Source organism: Saccopteryx leptura, chromosome 12 (assembly GCF_036850995.1).
Source record: "Saccopteryx leptura isolate mSacLep1 chromosome 12, mSacLep1_pri_phased_curated, whole genome shotgun sequence".
Classification (NCBI taxonomy): Eukaryota; Metazoa; Chordata; class Mammalia; order Chiroptera; family Emballonuridae; genus Saccopteryx; species Saccopteryx leptura.
This window is the reverse complement of record NC_089514.1, coordinates 13814645-13834333: the sequence shown is the minus strand read 5'-3', so window position 1 is coordinate 13834333 and position 19689 is coordinate 13814645. Positions and strand designations below refer to the sequence as shown.

At 57.3% G+C, this 19689-nt stretch overlaps 4 protein-coding genes across 6 annotated transcripts in view; all 4 read right to left on the bottom strand.

Annotated features, from left to right (window-relative positions):
* The window catches only part of HOXA3 (homeobox A3), a 44228-nt gene extending 32627 nt beyond the window's left edge, over positions 1-11601 (bottom strand). For both annotated transcript variants that reach the window (XM_066354022.1, XM_066354024.1), the window contains exon 1: positions 11477-11601. The gene's annotated coding sequence lies outside the window, so the exon portion shown is untranslated. The remainder of the gene's footprint in view (positions 1-11476) is intronic.
* On the bottom strand, positions 148-3019 carry HOXA5 (homeobox A5). Its single transcript, XM_066354028.1, has 2 exons — positions 2115-3019; positions 148-1137 (listed from the first exon to the last, which is right to left on the bottom strand). The coding sequence occupies exons 1-2, from the start codon at positions 3007-3009 to the stop codon at positions 887-889; spliced, it is 1146 nt and encodes a 381-aa protein (XP_066210125.1). The 5' UTR covers positions 3010-3019; the 3' UTR covers positions 148-886.
* HOXA6 (homeobox A6) lies at positions 4715-6829 on the bottom strand. The gene is made up of 2 exons (XM_066354029.1): positions 6376-6829; positions 4715-4974 (listed from the first exon to the last, which is right to left on the bottom strand). Exons 1-2 carry the CDS (start codon positions 6815-6817, stop codon positions 4715-4717), a joined length of 702 nt encoding a protein of 233 aa, XP_066210126.1. The 5' UTR covers positions 6818-6829.
* A 1393-nt stretch (positions 11602-12994) lies between the features above and the next one.
* Positions 12995-16438, bottom strand: HOXA7 (homeobox A7). 2 transcript variants are annotated; one of them, XM_066353970.1, is made up of 3 exons: positions 16373-16438; positions 15438-16025; positions 12995-14485 (listed from the first exon to the last, which is right to left on the bottom strand). In XM_066353970.1, the coding sequence occupies exons 2-3, from the start codon at positions 15814-15816 to the stop codon at positions 14169-14171; spliced, it is 696 nt and encodes a 231-aa protein (XP_066210067.1). In that variant the 5' UTR covers positions 15817-16025; positions 16373-16438; the 3' UTR covers positions 12995-14168. The 2 variants fall into 2 exon arrangements, with proteins under 2 accessions (XP_066210067.1, XP_066210066.1); XM_066353969.1 differs by lacking the exon at positions 16373-16438 and having other exon boundaries at positions 15438-16303.
* Positions 16439-19689: the final 3251 nt, after the last annotated feature.

Genomic DNA, 19689 nt, shown 5'->3' with positions numbered 1-19689 from the left:
GCAGCTGCTCAGGTAACCTCAGACTCACCGGCTTCCAGGACTGGACAGACAGAAGTGCAGAAAGAGCCGCTCACTATTTGGCACAAACCAGACCAAGAGAACTTACAATAGAAAGTTTATTTTTTTGTTTCCAGTCAGTATTTTTTTCCTTAAAAACAAATACAAAAAAAAAAAAAAAAAAAAAAAAGCTGATCACAGTTTGCTTAAACAGCCAGACTTGGACAATATTTGTAACTTTGTTCACAAAAACATACATCACTGAAGCTGCGCTTATAAGAGCCACTTCCAGAGTTCGTGCAAAGGGTCCTACAAAGGCACGCAGGGACACACCGCTTGGAGTCACAGTTTTCGTCACAGAGTCACTAGTCACTACACGTCAAACAAGTTGTGTCTCATCAAGTCACCTCTACAACAGCATTAATTACACAAGGAATATAGGTAGTTTGAATAAAAATATCTTTAACAGCTTGGAGCTATTGAGACAGGAACACTTCCACTCACATGCACAGTTAAACAACTGGAGTGCAACACACAACATTGGCACTAAACGAGGTCGAGGGGGGACTTTTTTGTGTTTTTTCTCTTTTCTTTTTTTGTTATAGTTACTTCAAGTAACACAGCTTGCTTCATATAAATAAGTTAAAACATCTATTTTTTTTTTTTTTTCAAGACAAAGCCATTCAGGACAAAGAGATGAACAGAAAGCAGATCTACTTATACAGGCGCTATAATGGCAATAAACAGGCTCATGATTAAAAGATGAATTAGGGCAACGAGAACAGGGCTTCTTCACAGAAGGAACACAAGGGAGTTTCAGAAAGTCACCTTAGTACTGACACTATGCGGGATCCGCTAATACTGCTCAGTACTTTAAACGCTCAGATACTCAGGGGCGGAAGGCCCCTCCCGCCGCCGCCATGCTCATGCTTTTCAGCTTATTATCTTTTTTCCACTTCATCCTCCGGTTTTGGAACCAGATTTTAATTTGTCTCTCGGAGAGGCAAAGAGCATGTGCTATTTCAATCCTTCTTCGGCGGGTCAGGTAGCGGTTGAAGTGGAACTCCTTCTCCAGCTCCAGGGTCTGGTAGCGCGTGTAGGCCGTCCGGGCCCTCTTGCCTTCCGGGCCGCCTATGTTGTCTGCAACAGAGAAGTCAGCGGTTTAGCCACTCAGCCCTGGCCACCCAAGGCCGCCAGCTGCACGAGCCAGGGTCCTGAGCGAGGAACAGGGGAGAAAAGCTCAACAAGTCCTCCCTCTGTGCCCGCCTCCCCCCCTCCCCGGAATTTCCTTCCCTCTTCCTTTCTAGAGTGAAAACAATACGATTTGGACTCTGGAAACAATCGGCCCATCCGAGGCTGGAACCGCGTCCCGGAGGATCGCCGGGCTTTCCTTCAGTCCTCCCCTGCCCTCTGGTCCTGCCCCTGGCGTCCCAGGGCTGGGGCACAGCCCCTCCAGGCTGCCCACTGCTCAGAAACCCACCCAAGCCAGGCTCTTTTCTGAGCGTCCGAGTGGCCTCCGGGTCACCCTCCCTTAAAGTTCCAGCCCCGAGAGCCGCCTTCCGTTCTAGCCTGCACGCTTGGGGCTCCTGCTTTCTTTTTCTTCCCTTTTCTTTCCTGCTTTTCCTCCTGCCCCCCAAATTTTAGGATCCCTCCGACTCTAGCCTGGATTATTCCCCTCCACAGCCCCTTTTCGGGGACTCTAATTAGTAACGCTGTTTCCCCAGCGTAGCTCTCCTCATAAATTATCCGTCCTGACAAGCCCGATTCACAGCCCTCCTGCCATCCTCTACCTCTCTGCGCCCTGCTCGGCTGGCCTGACCCAGGAGCGCGTTCCGAGGCGCTGGGTCTTCTCCTTTCCTCCTACTTTTAATGTCTAAACCTGTCTGTCCAAAAGCGGCCTTCCCTCCTCCCCCCCACCCACCCCAACTTGCGAGCTCAGGACGCTGCGAAGAAGTGGAGGATGGAGACAGGCAGGGAAGAGACCGGCGGGAGAGGCTCCACAGGGCTGGGAGAGGCGAGACCAGGAGAGAGACGGGGAGAGAGGGCGGTAGAAGAGAGAAGGGGACCGAGAGCCGCGCCCCCGAGGCCGCACGGGTTTAGAAAAAGGCTGGCTTTACCATGACTTATGTGTAGCTTGCGCATCCAAGGGTAGATCTGGGGTTGGGCAGGCGGCGCCGGGCTCGGCTCACTCTGCGCGCTCGCCTGCTCGCTGCTGGCGGGGGCGTCCTCCTCGGCTCCGGACGCCGTGCCAACCCCCTCTCTGCTGCTGATGTGGGTGCTGCCGGCGTTGGCCGAGGCGCCGCTGGAGTTGCCCAGGGAGTTTTTCCCGCCGTGGTGGCTGTCGCTGCCAGGCGAGGGGGCCACGGCGGAGCAGGGCAGCGGGTCTGGCGGAGGCGAGTGCGTGGACGTGGCCGGCTGGCTGTACCTGGGCTCGGCGGGCGCCGCGCTGGCGCCGGCCGCGTAGCTGCGGGCGCGCTCCCCGGAGCCAAAGTGGCCGGAGCCCGAGCGGCCGACGCTGAGATCCATGCCATTGTAGCCGTAGCCGTACCTGCCGGAGTGCATGCTCGCCGAGTCCCTGAATTGCTCGCTCACGGAACTATGATCTCCATAATTATGCAACTGGTAGTCCGGGCCATTTGGATAGCGACCGCAAAATGAGTTTACAAAATAAGAGCTCATTTGTTTTTTGATATGTGTGCTTGATTTGTGGCTCGCGGTCGTTTGTGCGTCTATAGCACCCTTGCACAATTTATGATGAATTATGGAAATGACTGGGACATGTACTTGGTTCCCTCCTACGTAGGCACCCAAATATGGGGTACGACTTCGAATCACGTGCTTTTGTTGTCCAGTCGTAAATCCTGCCTGATGACCTCTAGAGGTAAACTCGTGCACTAATGGGGGAGTTGGGTGGAGGCGAGAGGGGTGGCGCGCGCGCCCCAGGCGCGTGCCCGCCGCCCGGCACCGCCGTTCAGTCGGACTCGAGCGCCACCCGCTGGAGGCATGGCGCATCGCTCCGCTTCCGACCCGGGGCTGCAAGGGCCGGGGTCGAATTGAGGTTACAGCCCATTATGGCAAAATTATTGCATTTCCCTCGCAGTTCCATTAGGATGTACCAATTGTGAGGCCGTCAGCTGCCGATCGCGTGCCCGGCGAGGAAGCAGAGGACTGGGGGGAGATGGTGGCTTGGATTTTATTTACAACAACTTTATTTCCCCGCTGTGCAGCCCCTCTTATTTTTTGTGTCGAGGTTGGGGTCGGTTCTGCCCGTCCTGCCGGCAGCTCTGAAATTTGAAAATACAGATATCACCTTCGGGGAAGGGGGGAGGACATTTAGCCAATTGGAGAAATAAATCCTGCCCGCAGCAGCAGCTACAATTACGGCTCTGTTTTTGCGAGCGCATGAGGGACAGTGTCCCTGCCGCTCTTAAATGACAGGCGTCTATTAAAGATAGCTTTTGTGTAGTGTTTCTCCGAGGCGAGGTCAAATTCCATACACTTTTATAACCAGATTCGATTTTTTTCTTTCGTGTAAATATGGTTTTCGTGTCATTAATTTGCTATTTGGTTTGCTTTAAGTATCCAGCCTGGAGAATCTTCACCACTGGGTCCTTTCCCTGAAGCCAGCAGGGCCCCAAGTCGGAGGGTTCTCGGTGAACCCAGCTAGTGGGCCCAGGCTTCCTGCAGCCACTGAAACTGCTTGGGTGCTGGGGAATCCGTGGGCCGAGTTATTAGGGTCTTGCTTAGACCTCCAGGAGTAAATTGAGGGCGTTAATGGAAGCATTTTGTGGCAGTGCCTAGTATCTCCGTAGTTATTTTCTTGGGATCTGAGAGACGAAGGTAAATAACAAATATAGCCGAAAGGCATGCAAGGGTTTCCCCGCTGGAGGCCCGGCGTGGCAGGCGCCCCTGGCAGGTCTAGAAACCATGACTCTCGCCGCTCCCTGGGCCCTGGGCCGCCTCCTTCGGGCCTGAAAGCTGCTGTGGGGGCCGCGCCAGCACTGGCGGAGGCGGGGAGCCGGAATCCGGAGCCCGGAGCCTTCGGGAGCCCAGTCGCTCCCGAGCTGTAAAGTTCCACCCGCGCCCAGGCTGACTGGGCTCAGCTGAGGCCGCTTCTCTTCCACGGACGGTTGCGCGCTTGGCCGAGAGACCAGGCTCTCTCGGGGTCCCCTTTGTTCCTCGAGCTCCTCCTGCCTGGGGGCTGCCTGGAAGGCCACCACGGTGCTGGGGCCCCGAGCTCTAGGCCCCCTCTTCGCAGTGGCCGGAGTCGATTTGGTGGTGCCCTCCGGGACTTGGTGGAGAGGGACCGAGGCCAAAACGCCCAGACACCACAAGGGGCTCGGTCCCGGGGTTCTTTCCTCTCCAGCGACCCCGCGTCCCGAGCTCAGGGGCGCGCAGAGGCGCTAGCACAAGAGCCCGGGACGAATTTGGGGCGCGCCCTGGGATCCGGAGTGGACCTGGGCAGCCTTGGACAACGGGACTGCGTGTGCAGTGCGCCCCGCTCTGCTGCTGGAACTGGCTGTGTTTGATTATATATATGTTTGTTTTTTTTTTTTGTAAGAAATAAATGCTCAGGCGTTTGCAAAGCTCCGGGCTCCCCTGAAGCTGCGAAAGCCCCCCGGAAGGTAGCAGGCAGGGAGAAAAGTTGGGGAGCAGACGAAGACCAGGGGGCACAGCCGAGAGGGCTGCGGCGCTGGCCTGGTTCCTGCCCAAGCGCCTACTCGCCCGCCTTTGCCTCCGCTTCCTCCCCGCTGGGCTGTGTGGAATTGATGAGTTTATTTTCCTTTTTCCACTTCATGCGGCGGTTCTGGAACCAGATCTTGATCTGGCGCTCGGTGAGGCAGAGCGCGTTGGCGATCTCGATGCGGCGGCGCCGGGTCAGGTAGCGGTTGAAATGAAACTCCTTCTCCAGCTCCAGGGTCTGGTAGCGCGTGTAGGTCTGGCGGCCTCGGCGCCCGTGACTCCCGTACACAGCACCTGCAGGCAGAAATGGCCAGGCGCCCATGAGCCAGGATCCGGGCAGCGGAGCCAGGCAACCCACACCCCGAGCCCCGGGCCTCTGGACTGGAAACCGCCCGCCTTCACTCCAGCCTCTCTCACTAGGTCTTGGGCCAAAATCCGGCTCGATGGGAGATAATTTCATACCAGCCGAAATGTTTTCCACCTAAAACGACTTGAGGTGGGAAGTTAGTGTTTTTGAAAAATCTACTCTGTAAGAAAACCATTACAAGCAACTGATTATAACGAGCATTCTTGATTTGGGGTACTGAAGTCGTGTTTTGTGGGAGTGTAGTGTGTGTGTGTCTGGGAGTGGGGTGTGGAACCCCATGGGTAGTGTAGACACTCTGAATCCACATACAGATTTTTGTGAAGACGTTACTGTAGCCAGCCATCTCAGGACTCAAAACGCTTTTTGGGAAATTAAAATGCCAGTTTTTTTCAAATCTTTGCAAGTTCCCCCAAATTGTACAGCTCTTCTGAGAAATGTAGAGCTTCTTTGGGAAAACAAATGGATTTTAAAGCAAAAAAACACTGTTTTAAAATCTGCATTAGGCGCTGTCCTGCTCCAAGGGTTCCCTGTGGAGTTTGTGGAAACTAAGGGCAAAGAGATGGAGCTGTGGGCCATCTGGGGTTCCTGGAAACGTAGGTCTGTGATGGACCTTCTGTTCTGGTGCCAAAGGACCCACGGGTGGGGCCCCCCCCAAGCTGGGTGTCTCAGATTCAGGCAGGGTCTCAGAAGTAGGCAGAAGTTGGCTGTAAGTGAACAGTTGCGTGGGAGGGGGAGGGGGAGGGAGGAGAGAAAAGAAATACTGAGACGGGGTAGGTGGCCTTCGAAAGCTTTGGGGAGACCCTGGAAGAGACCAAATAAGGGTGTCTATGTGTCTGAGTTTCTGAAGGGCAGGAAGAAAGGGGGTTAGGGGGTGGAGGGGATCATCAGTGATGGGTGCAGAAGGCCTTCTCCGCTTGGGAACCTGAGCAGGGGGTTCCCAAGGTGCAGTGTGGGCAGGAGCTCCCTCCCAGCCAGCCTGGCTCTCTCGTTAGGTTGCCCCTGTCTTGGGTCTCACATAGCCTGGCAGTGACCCACACACACACGCACCCTCCCCTAAGGTGTCGCCTTACACGAACACTGGTGCCCTGCCTTCACTGCTACAGCTTGATTGCCCCATTGGGAATGGGCTGGGTTTTTGTTTTGTTTTTTTAATCTCTTTTTTTTTTAAGTAAAAAAAACTTTGTTCATTCTTTCCTCCAGTCTTTCTATTTCCTCTTCCGACTTTCTCTGTCTCTTCCTTCCTTCCTTCCTTCCTTCTTCCCCTGCCTCCTTCCTCCTCTCCCTGCACTCTCTTGGGGGGGAAGGGTGCTTGCAGGGAAATGCCTTACCCGCGCAGGAGTTCATCCGCTGCATCCAGGGGTACACGGGGCTCGTGTACTTCCGGTCGCTGCCTTCGTCATGGAGGGCTTTGCCCGGCACGCTGCTGCTGTCGGGTTTGTACTGCTGCTCGGGAGAAAAGTGCAGGTAGTCCCCGGGGCCCCTCTGCTTGCCACTGCCCGAGGGCGAGGCGCCACTGAGATCCTTATCGGAATAGAAACACGAGGCCCCGTACTCGTAGGACGCCCGGTTGCAGGCCAGGACCGAGTTGGACTGTTGGTAGAAACAAGGTGAGGTGTACGTCTTGTCCGGGAGGCTCGACGCCCCGTACGAGGCCGGGAAGGGCCTCAGCGCGTCATAGCCGGCCGGGTAGAGGGGCAGCTGGCCCAAGAAGGAGTCCTGGCCGCTGGGCAGGCTCCCGGGGAAAGTGGGATTCACAAAATAGGAACTCATTTGCGCGCCCCTCTGCAGGACTGTGATTTGTTGTGTATTAGTACATCTGGCTATAACTATTAGTAGTCATCGAACTGGTTTGTTTCTGGATGGCCGAACGCCAAAAGCGACAGCAGCAAATCGCACCAGCTGACGCGGCGGCGGCCAATGGGAGCGAGCGCCGGAGCCCGCTCCCCGGGGACCGCGGCGACCGAGGCAGCAAAGTTACAAACAGCCCCCAGCCCGCCCGCCCGCCGCCCGCCGCCCGCCCGGCAGATTAATGGGCGCGCACAGCCGGCCGGCCCGGCTCCCTCCCCGACCGCCAGTGGCGGGCACAGCCCGGGCAGGGGCGCGCGGATCAGGCCGGGGTAGGGTCACTTGCGCCCAGGCCGCCGCCAGGCCCCGCCAGGCCCGGCCAGGCCCGGCCAGGCCCGCTCTTTCCTCCTCCCCTTTTTCCTTGTTGGATTTTGCTGGTTTCTCTCTCCCAACAGGAAAGCTGACAGCCCCGCGCCGGGAGGGGCGGTGACAAGACTGGCTCTACCCCGGGCCTGCCCTCCCGGCTGGGCGCTGTCTGCCCCTCCCCCCGCGCGCCCCTACCCTTGGGTGCGAGCTCCGGAACAGTGGAAGGGCTCTGAGAAGCCAGGCCTGAGCTCCCTGCTCCGCACTCCTGCGCCGTAGGAATCAGTGCATCCCCTCCTCCTCTCTGTCCCTACTCCTGCTGAGGGCCTGGGGCCTGCCAGCAGCCCAGGGCAGAACGCTCACCTGGAGCTGACCAGGACTTGGCCAAAGGTAGCCTCTCACCCCGCCAGCCCCCTGCTCGCACACACAACACGCCTTCTTTGGGTCCCCACTACTCCTCTCTGAAGGCCAGCGACTGTTTGGCCTCAACTCACCCCCACAAGCTTTGCGCCCCCCCCCCCCCCCGCTCCGCCTTTGAACCCAGGAACCGGGAGGCCAGAAACCACTGGTTTCCACAAGAAAGGGACCTACAGAAAAGTGGCCTTGAGACTGAGTCACCCAGAAGCCAGCCACGAGAACTGCTTGCCTCACGCAGAGCCCTGGGAATCGCCCTCTGCCACCTGGACCGCTCAAACTGGGACAGATCCAGATATGAAATCTCTGTCCTCATTCCAGAGGTGCGGACGACCCGGGGTCCCTGGCCCAGCCGATCATAGAGGGCAGCTCGCATGGGCCCAAGGCTGCGGGGGAACTGATGTGCTTGGAGTCTGGGGTGCTCTACGCCCCGCACTGTCCTGGTCTGTGTTCTCTTTTCTGCCTTTCCTGGGACTGGTCCCGGGCTTGGCCCAGACAGTCGCTCCAGAATGGGGACAGTTGTTTCACCAGCTCCAGGAAATCGTCTGAATTGCTTTTACCGCAGTTCCAGGTTTGGCCTTTCCCAAACAAGACATAAAAAGCCTGTCCTGGCTGCTTTCTCTGGCCTGAGAGGTGTGCCTTTCAGACAGTTGACTTTTACAGCGCATGGATCAATCTCATTTTGTAAAATATGATATCTTTCCAATGGCATTTTTACGGCTGTATTTTTTAGGCTTGTAAAACCCCTTGAATTAGCTTTAAAATCCTCAATTCTGTGGATATTGAAGAAAGACTATTTATATGATCGGGTTGAATTTCTGTAGGCTGTTTATAAGGTCTGTAAAACTCTGAAAATGCAGAGAATGGGGCTCAGAATTTGTGGGGGTGGCAATGCCCCCTAGGAATCTGGAAACGATTTTCTTAATCTCTTCCTTGCTTTTCGATTTTCTCCCCTTTCCTCACTTCCCCCAAAGGGAAAGAATTGGACTAAGATCAGTTAGATGCACAGAGCCTAGCATGCACCCTTAAAAGCAGCTGTCACCCACCTCTGGGGGCTACACCCAGAAGTCTTCTTGTTATGCCCCAATCAACCCAAGCTGGAAAAGTTTCTCCTTTGCATATATAAAAAAAAGGCCTGCCAGGAGAGCATAGAATTTTACATTCCCTTTGCTTTTCTTCAGAGAAAGACTCTAATAGATGAAAATAAAACCCATGTATCAAAATTTTTAAAGAAAAATATTTTTTTCAAACTATGTTTCAAAAAAATCTTGTTTGAGTTCTTGTTTCTTAAAACAAGACCATCAATTGACTGTGATTTCAAGCAAGTTCTTATGTAAGACAAAAAAACCCCACCCCGTTTAGAGATGTTGATAAATGATTACATTTATAATTTCTGCTTTACTCCTCCAGGTCCCACACAGTGTTGGAGCTGGTGGCAGTTTATTACTGTTATTATTATTTGTTATGGTTTGACCTGAATTCCCAATCTAATCATGGTCCCAAGCCAACAAGAGAATTTGATTTCTCAGCTAAGAGCCAAAAAATTATATTTCTAGCTTCTATAGGCACTAAGACGGAAAAATATATTGAACTGAAATCTGTACATGTTAGCCAAGGCTGGTACATATCATGTTGGCAGCCACCCAAATTTATTTCTCCAACCAGCGGAGGAATTATATATCTATATATATATAGAGAGAGAGAGACTCGGGCCAGCACAGGAGACCCAGGCGGTGGAGGGAGCCTTTCCTTGGATGGTGAGAATGGCTCCACCAGGGCTCTTTCTCTTCTCGGTCAAAGCCACACAGAATGTCCACTTACCTTTCAGCTGCTTCTCAAGGGGGACGGGACGGCGAGCAGGGCCCAACACTCCGCCCTTTCCCTGGGCTGCCCACTGAGCTCTTCGACCTCTGCCAGCCTGCAGGGCGGCCCGCCGGTGTGGAGGGACCGTGAAGGCCGCCTCCTCTGCCCGGTTCCCTAGCTCAGGTCAGAGCCCCCAGCACACAGGTGCGGCCTGGGCCTGTGCCTGTGCCTGTCACGGGCTCTTGCCTGGAGCCAAAGGCCGCCTTCTTTGCCATAGTCCTTCCTCCTCGGGACCAGCCAGGCCTGCAGGCCTCGGGACTACCCGTGGTCTCTGCGATTTCAGAATCCCAGAGCGCCGCGCTCCCCGAACCAGCGTGCGCTCCCAGAGCGCCTTGGGACGCGCAGTTTGGACAGAAGCAGCCATGACGTGCCAGGCGGCCTGTGCAACCAGTCTCCATGGTGCTGGGGGGGAGGGGACCGAGTCTAGTCGGGCGTCCGGCTCCTGTCAGGTGGCCGGGCGGAGGAGGTGCCCCGCCAGTCAGGCCCTGGGAGACCGCCCCCCAGGTCCTCCCTCTTCCCCCTCTCTTCGGCCTGCTTGGGAATCTCCAAGGGGCCAGAGCAGCAGTAGCACCAGGCGTCACGACGCGGGGCTGCGGCTGGCGGCGGTCCCGGCGACGGCCACAGCGTGGCAGCAACGAGCCGCCCGGGCTCGGTCGCAATAAATAATGGGCCCGCGGCAGCCGCAGCCAGGCCGCCCGCGGCCCTGCAATGCAAATACCCCGCTTTATCTGCCGGGAGCGCACTCCCGGCGCCCGCGGGCGGCCGAGCCTCCCCCACCTCTTCTTCCTTATCTGCTGCATTCTAATGTAGCGTCTTAGGTGGAAAAACAACAACAACCTCAACCAAAAACCAAAAAGAACTCGAGCCCGAGAACCTCAGGGTGGTTTCTGGTCACTGTCCCAGGAAGCTCCCGGGGCAAATCCGGCCGAGAGGCACCCAGACCAAACCGCGACCGGTGCCCCCGCGCGACGAAAGGCTAACCCCGTGGCCCTCTCCGCGCCTCCGCGCGGGCGGCTCCACAGCCCTCTCCCCACTCGCGGAAGGTGGGCGCGAGGTCGCCCGCCCGCTGCGCCGACGTGGAGGGGTGAGGGTCCCCCTGTCGCTTAGACTCGGTTTGCGTCCTCCTTTCGACCTTTGCTGCCGCCCCTGCCCCTCGCAATAACACCACTCCAGGCTCAGCACCGAAACTTCCCGCCAAGCAGCACCCAGCCAATTAACCCCATCCTTTCCTCCATCACAGAGTTCCACCCGCGCACCTCTCCCCTCTCCCCGCGCCTCCGACACCTCTCTCGTCGGGAACCTGCGTGGAGGGCAGCAGGCAATCAGCAGAGGACTCGGGCTGAATTAGTAAGTTTTTGTCTCCCCTCACCCCAACCTGCCCCAGTACACCTCTCTTTCCAGAAACCAATACCCAGGGAATAGAAGGTGCGGTGTTGATGCTATAAAACGCCTGTCGATAAATTCACTCTGCCCCCATCTCTCCCCACCTCCCCAGGTCGGGAACTGTCCCCAGTCGTTGGGGGACATCAATCGAACCAACTGGGTCATGAATGGAAAAGGGAGGAAAAATCCAAACCAGAGAGGCTAGCGGGGGGAACGCGGAGTGCAGGCCACTTCCTTTGGGGCTGGGCCAGGGCGCTGGGGAAGGGGAGAGGGGCCTCGGAGCGCCCGCTCCCGTGCCAGGGCGCCGTGCCACCGGAAGGGAGGCGGGCATTCCCGGCCACTGTGAACCAGGGCGAGGAGAAAGGGACTGTGTGCGTGTGTGTGTGTGTGTGTGTGTGTGTGTGTGAGCGCGCGTGTGCGTGTGTGTGTGCGTGTGCGTGTGTGTGTGTGTGTGTGTGTGTTGGGGCTGCCGTGTCGTGAAATGAGGGGGCAAATGTGAACGGGTGAGTGTGGGTGACCGGGAGTATGCCGCTCTCCAAAGCCACCCTGGGTGCCCTCGCCCACCCGCCGGCGCCGGCTGCCATCTCACCACCTTTGCTCCTGTCTCCCCACATGTCTCACCTTCAGATGGCGGCTCCCAGAAGCTCCTGCCCCTCTGACAGCTGTCGCTGGGGCAGCCCGGGGAGACGAATTGTCCTCCTTCCTGGTGCCAGAGGACGCAGGAAATTAGCCAGGTTGCGAGTTGCAGAGCGGCCGCCGCGGCGCCGGGAAGCCAGCGTGCCCCACCTCCAGCGGGAGCGGCCGGGCAGGGCCGGGCCGGGGCCTCATCTCGCTCGCCATCGCCGGACAAAGCGCAGCTGAGCCGGGCTGGAAGGCAGAGCTCCGAAGCAGGCAGGACGGAGCGGAGCAAAAGAATGCGGCTCTATTCTCGCAAGGGAAATTATAAAAAAGTTCATGTTCACGGTTCCCATCCACATGACCGACAGCGGCCAATGGAAGGGCCGAACAACTCATAAAGTTGTATTGCAAAGTTGTAAATTTTCATAAACAACAACGGATTTATGACCCTTTCCCCATCTCTAAGAGGAGGCAGCTCTTACACCGGCGCCATCTTACCACGGAGGCCGCCCCGACTTGGGGCCGCCGCTTTTACAGACCCAGTTGGGCCGGGTTTTATTAAAAGAGCAATAAGAAACGGGCCCAGCCCAGGCAGGAGACGGGAGTGGAGGTCCTCGCCCGCCCGGCTGCCTCTGTTCTGAACTGTCCCCACCACCCCTTGCCCCTTCCTCAGCCCCTCAGCCTTCCCCGCCCAGGCTTGCCCCAGGGGTCTGCGGCTCCTGACTCTTCTCTGAGCCCTCAGCTGCAGCCCTGGGCCCTAGGGCGCCCTCGCTTAGCCCGAATGCCGGCTGGGGGTGGGGGGGGGGGGCTGCGTCATAGGCCCTGAATCCCACCTCCTAGCCTGGCACCAGGTTCAGGGCTCGTGGAAAATTTGGGATCAGTCACAGGGTGATACCCCTCTGCAAACCCTCCCCACAGCCTTAGAGGAAAAAGCAGATTTTGCATTCACTCTTGGAATTTGTGGAGGGTTTTAGGGAGGTTTATAAAATATAATGTAACCACTGAAATTTTCGTTTTTAGGGTATCAGGAAGATGTTTGGGTATGCATAAACAAACCAGACAAAAGTCCCCACCCAGAGAAATGAGCATATACAATTACAAACAGAAACGTATACCCTCAAGTATGGGCACAGAAATACATTCAATTATTCCCACACAGAAACAAGATCACTCAAGTATGGATGGACACAGACATACATACAATTATGGACTTAAGAAAAAATACACATTGGCGTTCACAGAAATGCATACTCAAAAAGAGATACACACATACCTAGACAGATTCGCACATAGAAATCCACACAAAAAGGAACTGGTTGTGCATATACACCAACTCATGGACACCCACACTTGGACCCTATTTATTCTTCGACTTTTGCTTCCCTGAAGCCTGTTTAGACACACACACACACACACACACACACACACACACACACAGCCAGGGTTTGTTCTCCAGCCATGGTCACCCCTTTCCCCGGCCCCCTCCCCCCCAAATAAAGCAGTCTACATTTCTTTGTCACCAAGCATTTTTATTTTCTGTTACATAAAACACAGCTAGCTGGACAAGATGGGAAGCATACCTTCCTGTTCCTGAAACCCCAGGCTGGAGCTGAGAGGAATGCGAGGGGGACGCAGGACAACACGGGGGATGAAGGGCGCTGGGGAGTGGGTGGCTCTCCCCACCTGCTACAGAGTTAGCTCAAGACAACACACCATGCTACAAAAGATCACCCCATTAACACATTCTCCCCGAGTCGAGACATGGCCTTACAAATGAGCTCCAAGACTATATAAATGACAAAAAGAAATTCTTGTTCAAATATACAATATTTGCTATTGTAGGAAAAGTCAGGGTGTACATATGCCACACGGCTGGGGAGCAGGACACAAGGGCGGGGAGGGAGCAGGGAGTCTGGGAGCATCCCTGCAGTCCTACTAAGCAGAAACTCAGACATCTGCAGCCAGCTTGGGAATGCTCCCCTCCAGAAATGGGGGGGGGGGAATGGGCCTGAACTTGGATTACCCAGGCCAGAGAAGAGGGAGTCTAGGTTGCAGCACTTAGAGAATGCTTTGGAATAAATATATTATTTTTCAATTTAAATAGAAGCCAATGCCCTGGTCATCTGACCCCAGCACCTTCTCGGCGCAGCCTCAGGGACCCAAAAGGCTGCCAGCTGCAAGCAGGGGCCTGGCCTGGGAGGGGCCAGCACTAGGTAGCAGGCCAGCCAGCGAGCACAAAATAGGTAGTTTGGGACAAGTAGGTAGTACTGAGAGTCAGGTCCTTGACGGTGAGGGAGAGGTGCTGGGTGTCTGCCAGTGTTGGGACACTCTGGGCTTCCTGGGAGTGGAGGCCTGCTGGGCTGGGCCCATAGGTAGTTTGGGGGTGCCTCTCTCCGAGGCCTGTGCTAGGTAGTATTTTAGCCGTGCCAGCGCAGGGCCAGCCGGCTTTGGGACAAGGGGGGTGTCTGTGGGGGTCCTCAGAGGCAGAGGGAATCCCCAAGGGGACCCGGTCTAGGCAGCTGCTGTCCAGAAAAGTTGGGAGCTGGAGCGGATAAATGGGGTGCAGGTTGGGGACTGTTTTTTTTTTTTTATTTTAACATTTTCTTTTTATTTTTCCACTTTTGTAAATAAAATCGGTGAGTCTCTAAAGACGCTTTCCCGACTGTCTGGTGCAGCCAAGGCCGGGCTCGACCCCTCATTCCTCCTCCTCCTCGTCGTCTTCTTCATCGTCCTCCTCGTCCTCAGCCTTGTCAGCGGCGGCCGCAGCCGCTGCGGGGGTGGGCACAGGGCCCTCGGGGGCGGCAGCGGTGGGACCTTCCTCCTTGTGTTCTTTCTTCCACTTCATGCGGCGGTTCTGGAACCAGATCTTGATCTGGCGCTCGGTGAGGCAGAGCGCATGGGCGATCTCGATGCGGCGGCGCCGGGTCAGGTAGCGGTTGAAGTGAAACTCCTTCTCCAGCTCCAGGGTCTGGTAGCGCGTGTAGGTCTGGCGGCCCCGCTTCCTGTCAGGCCCTGCAAGCAGACATGTGGACACATGGAGACACCGGCAGACAAGGCGACAGGGACGCAGACAGGACAGTGCGTTAGCCAGGCCGCCTTCCCAGGGCTCCTACCTTTCTCCCAGCCCGGCCCTGACCCGGGGCGCGTCGCCCTCGACCCCAGGCCCCCTGAAATGAGCTGGGGGGGAGGAGTGGGAGTGACAGAGGAAGACTCGAACTGCGGTGCCAGACACGCAGGCAGTTCCCTGAAGAGGGGAGGCGCAAAATCCCAACTTTACAACCGCCCTTTCCAGCCGGCTAGGCTTCCACAATGTTCTGCTTCCTCCTGACAAAGGGAAATTGTAAATATAGAGTGTGGGCAAGTGGGAGTCTCTGCGCTTTTGCCATTCAAAGACGAGCCGCTTCCCCGCCTGGCTCAGAAGTGGGCGACCCTCGGTGGCCCGCACGCCAGCAGCCCCCTTCCTCCCAGCCGCCTGCGCCCCCATCCCCGGACCTTCCTCGGGCACTCCGACCCTCCGTCCCCGCTCCCGCCCTCACCCCAGCCTTTAAATGGCCCCTGGCACAGGGGCGTGTGAGGGGCCCTGAAGGGTGAGACTCCCTCTGCTTTGGAGAAAGAAAAGCCCAGGCTGAAAGGAGCAGGAGAAGGGAGGGAGAGAGCAGAAAGGGAGGGAGAGGGAGAGAGAGAATAGCGAACAAACAAACTTAATGTTAAAATTCCAAGGCAAATGGAAAATAAATTTACGAGGATTGAACCCATTAATTGGGCCATAAAAAGTTTTATGAGCCTCATTTACATACAATGCTATGGGCTCTCTACGCTATGGCGCCTCGACTCTAATTAAAACCAGAAAGGCAGCGCCGCCAGGAGTCACGGGGCCGCCGGCGCTCGGCCGCCTCGCCCCCAGCGCCGCGCTCCCCGCGCCCCGTCCGCCCGCCCCGCCGGCCCGCCGGGAGGCTGCGCCTACCTGAAGACCGCATCCAGGGGTAGATGCGGAAATTGGCCTCGGCCGGACCGTGCAGTGCGCCGTCGTCCGCCTTGTCGCAGGCGCCTTTGGCGAGGTCACTGCAGAGCCCGGGGATGTTTTGGTCGTAGGAGGCGCAAGGCAGGTTGCTGTAGGCGTCGGCGCCCAGGCCGTAGCCCGACGCGAAGGGACTCTGGTACAGGGGGCTGTTGACATTGTACAAGCCCGGCACGGTCGAAGCGAAGGCGCCCGCGCCCGCCCCGTAGCCGCTTCTCTGCGAGTTGGGCGCAAAGGAGCAAGAAGTAGGCTCGGCATTTTGGAACAGAGAAGCCCCCGCCGTATATTTGCTAAAAAGCGCGTTCACATAATACGAAGAACTCATAATTTTGACCTGTGATTTGTTGTCCGGCAGCTTTCAGTGTCGGTTTTACGAGGTAGCGTGATATATGATAACATTACACCCCCAGATTTACACCAAACCCCATTTTCTTTTGGACGGAGCTCGCCGCAGCACGTGACCGCCCACATGACCGCCTCCGCCAATCTCAGCAGCCCTCACAGGTGGTCTTGCTCCGCGGGGCCCGCGGCAGCCTAGAATGGAAGGGGAAAAGGCTCAAATATGTGGCCAACGAATCTGCCCGCGCCGGGCGGGCCTGGCGCGTCCTGCGGGTCACAGACACCCGGCTCCGCGGGAGCGCTCAGCCCGCCGCCAGCCTAGACGCCGGGCCTGCAGGGGCCGAGGGGGGCCGGCAGAGCGCAAGCCGGTCCTGTCTATTCCCGAACCCTGGACCGAGCTCGCGAGTCCTCTCTGCCCCTCTTTTGCCCACTGACCCAGCCCAGGGAGGGTCTCTACACCCCGCGCCCCCCGCGCGCCCCACAGTAACCCCGTGGACAAGTCTCTGCTCTGGGTAAACCGACTCTGTGCTGGTGTCTCCTACCGCCCAGGTCCAGAGGGCGATGGGCCGACCTAGACTCTGATCCAGATGGGACCGGCACAGCGTCGATTCCAGCGGCAGCAAGACCGCCCCCGCCAACTGGAACCATGTGGTTCGAATAAAGTCAAGGTCTCCCGGCTTCCTTTCCTTAATCAGGGGCGCACTGTTTATCTGCCCTAAAGGAGGCAGTGAAATATTTATCTATTAATGAGATTCATTTGCCAACAGATTGAGTAACTGAGATTGCCCTCCTCCTCCTCCTGGCCTCTGCTGGCCCCTCGGCTCTGCGCTTCCACTCCTGAGCACCTGACCGGCTGGCTTCTGGCCGGCCGAGCACCCCTGGCTTCTCCCTGGCTGAAGGGGAATCAAGTCTCCCCCAGCGTGGAGGACCCTCAGGCCCCGCACCTTTGCAGGCACCGCGTGTGCCCTGAGGTTTCTGGTGGCCTTCCCTGCGGCCGCTCCTGGGCCTCTACAGCTCCCCATTGGCCTGAGCACCTGGAAGCAATACATGCTTTGGAGCCAGTTTGCAGGGGAGAGAGAGGTGCCCGGATGCCTGGGAACTGCAGCCCACTATGGGTCTCCATTTGTTCTGGAGACCCCAAAGATAAATAGGGAGACCCCTCCCCAGAGGTCCACCGGCTCTGGCCGCTTGTCCTTTCCAAAGACCAGCTGACCGAGAATGGAGCTGAGTGCATAGTAGTCTCACTCCCTCCCACCAGGGCCCCCGGCTCCTGGAGCTTACCTTCCCAACCCTCCAAACCCTGAACGGGGCTGGAGCAGCCAAAGCCCCTGCCGCTCCCTGCTCCCTGGAGGGGGGGGGGCCTTCCCCTGAACGCCTCATAAACTGCCCACGCCGAGCTGGGAGCCCGGTGGCCAGGTCAGTACGCCTTTTACTGCTCAGCTCGATTGCACACCATAAACCCGACCTCACAATGGAATTGCCCCGGAAATTCTCCCCTAAATTATAGAGTTTGGTTCTTCGTGTACAAAGCATTTCCCATCACTTTGAGAGGGTCCCGGCCGCCCCTGTTCACCGCATCCTCTCAGGGGGTCCTCGGAGCACAAAAGGCTGCAGGAAGGTTCAGAGCTGGATGCCACGGAGCCCCGGCTCGAGCCTAGTGGACGGACGGCCCAGGGCCTGGATGAGGAGGCGGGGGCTGTCGCCCGCGCCCCAGGGCAGGTGGGGCCAGGGTGGTGTCCCCTGGAGGTACGGGGACGATGGGGGGCAATATCCGGGAGACCCTTTATGGTGGAACAAAATGGTAGCTGCCTTGGTTGTGGAATAGAGGGGCTAAGTCAGGAAGGGAAGGAAAAAATAAAACCAAATAATCCAATAGCGTCCATTTCTGGCAGGAAATAAAAACCTAAGAAAGTTATGAAACAAACAAGAAGAGGTCTAGGAGATCAAAGAGGAGGACTCAAACAACTTTAGACCAATAAATTGTTCCTCGAGTGAGACAGAGCAGGATGTGCAGAGAAAGGCCTGGCCGCCGACCGCTGTCTGTCTAGACTGGGGTGGCTGAAGCAGCGACAGCGATGGCGTTTCAAGGGGAACCTGCCCCCGAGTGCGCTGGCCCGACACAGAGCCGGAGGGATTTCGGGGAGTGCGGGAAGGGACGCTGTCCCGGCCCACAGCGCTGAGACTCCGGGCCACAAGCTCCATTTCTGCTGGATTTGGTCCCGCGCAGGTCCGAGCGCGCCTGGCAGGACACTCTGCCGCTCCGCCTGGGCCCAGGAGGCCCCAGACCCTGCCTCGGTCTCGGTCTCTGTCCTCGAGTCATCCAGCTGGGCCCGGCGCTGCGAGTGCCCAAACCTCCCTTTCGTTTCTGGCCTCTCTCTCCCTTCCTGCCTTCTGTGGCAACGTTTTAAAACGAAAAGGCCAGACAGAGTCAGGTCTCAATAAAGCCTTTTTAACCGCGAGTTCTTGAGCCATTGGTTTCTCACAGATGTGGCTTGAAACGACGCTAATGCCCTGGGTTCTACGCGATAACATTCACAGAAATGCTCGTTGCCGCTCGGCCTGGGGCAGGCACGTGTAGGCGGGGTTCTCATCTGCCTCGATGTCTTTAGATAAAGACTTTGTCCTCCGCTCCCTCGGGGCTGGGTTCCTCTATACCAAGCAGAATGTCTCCCCTGCTTCTTGGTACCAAATAGTCCTCAACATTTAACTCCAGCTGAGCACGGAAAGCCCCCCTCTTGGGCCGCGAGCGCGTGGGGCCCGCTGGAACTGCGCGGCTGGCGATTTGCTTCTCTAACCATTTCCCCCCCCCGTGCCCCTCGCGCGACCCGCGCGTCAGTTCTCCATCCAGCGAGCAGTGTACGGTCACGAGCGGGGAGAACTCATCCCCGACGAGTGCGAAGGAGCTTGGGCCGGCGCGGGGTCTGGTCAGGGCGGCTCACAGGGAAGCCTGTCCTGGGCAGCTGAGCGGGGAGAGCCGCTTCCCAAGCGCCGGCAGGCCAAGGGCAAGAGAGGCCCCGCCTGGCTGCCCGCGAGGCCGCTGAGACCCCCGCCGCCCGGCACCTACCTGGGGCCTCCGTGACCTGAGCAGAAAAGGGGTGACCACTGACCCGGCCCTTTGCCATTTGTAAGTAGTTACAATAGCCGAGCTTTCTAGCTGCCGCCTGGATACACGGCCACGGACGGCTCCCGGGAAGTGATACAGCCCTTCTTACAATCAGATGCCGTGAAACACTGTGTATTATGTAAAGAAATCTAATGAAGGCGTGTGTCTGTAATACCAACGTGTGTATATAAACAGAGAGAAAGGAAGGCGAGGCGGAGAGAGCGCGCGAGAAACACCCGGGAGAGATGTCAGCCAAAACCAGCCCCCGGTTTTATAGCGTGTGCAGCGCCGAGATGCAGGTTGTAAACATTTTGTGGGCTTGGCAGAGACTATTACAGCCCGAATAAACGCGCCGCTCGCCGCGTTCACAGGCTCCGGGGTGCGCGGGAGGGCCCTCCGGCTGCTTTTGCGTTTTCGCTGGGAAACCGTCCTGCATCTGGGGCTGGTCCTCGCCCCCGCTCTTGGGACGAAGGCTCCGGGCATGTTCTCCACTCAGGGTCGGGGGGACAGGCCGGGCCCTGACGGGGGTCCCCTTCCCTCCCCCTGAGCAGAGGAGGCCACAGGGGCCTGAGGACCTGCACTGCCCGGGAACGCAGCTGTGAGATGAGGCAGGAGCGGCGTTCACGGTGTGAGAGCCTGTCCTGGAGCTAGGATGTTGTTTTAATTGTTTGAAACATCACACTTAGTTTAGAAATAACTAAAGCAGCTCCTGGTCTGTCCCCAAGGACTCCCACCTCTAGGCGGCTCAGCCAGCAG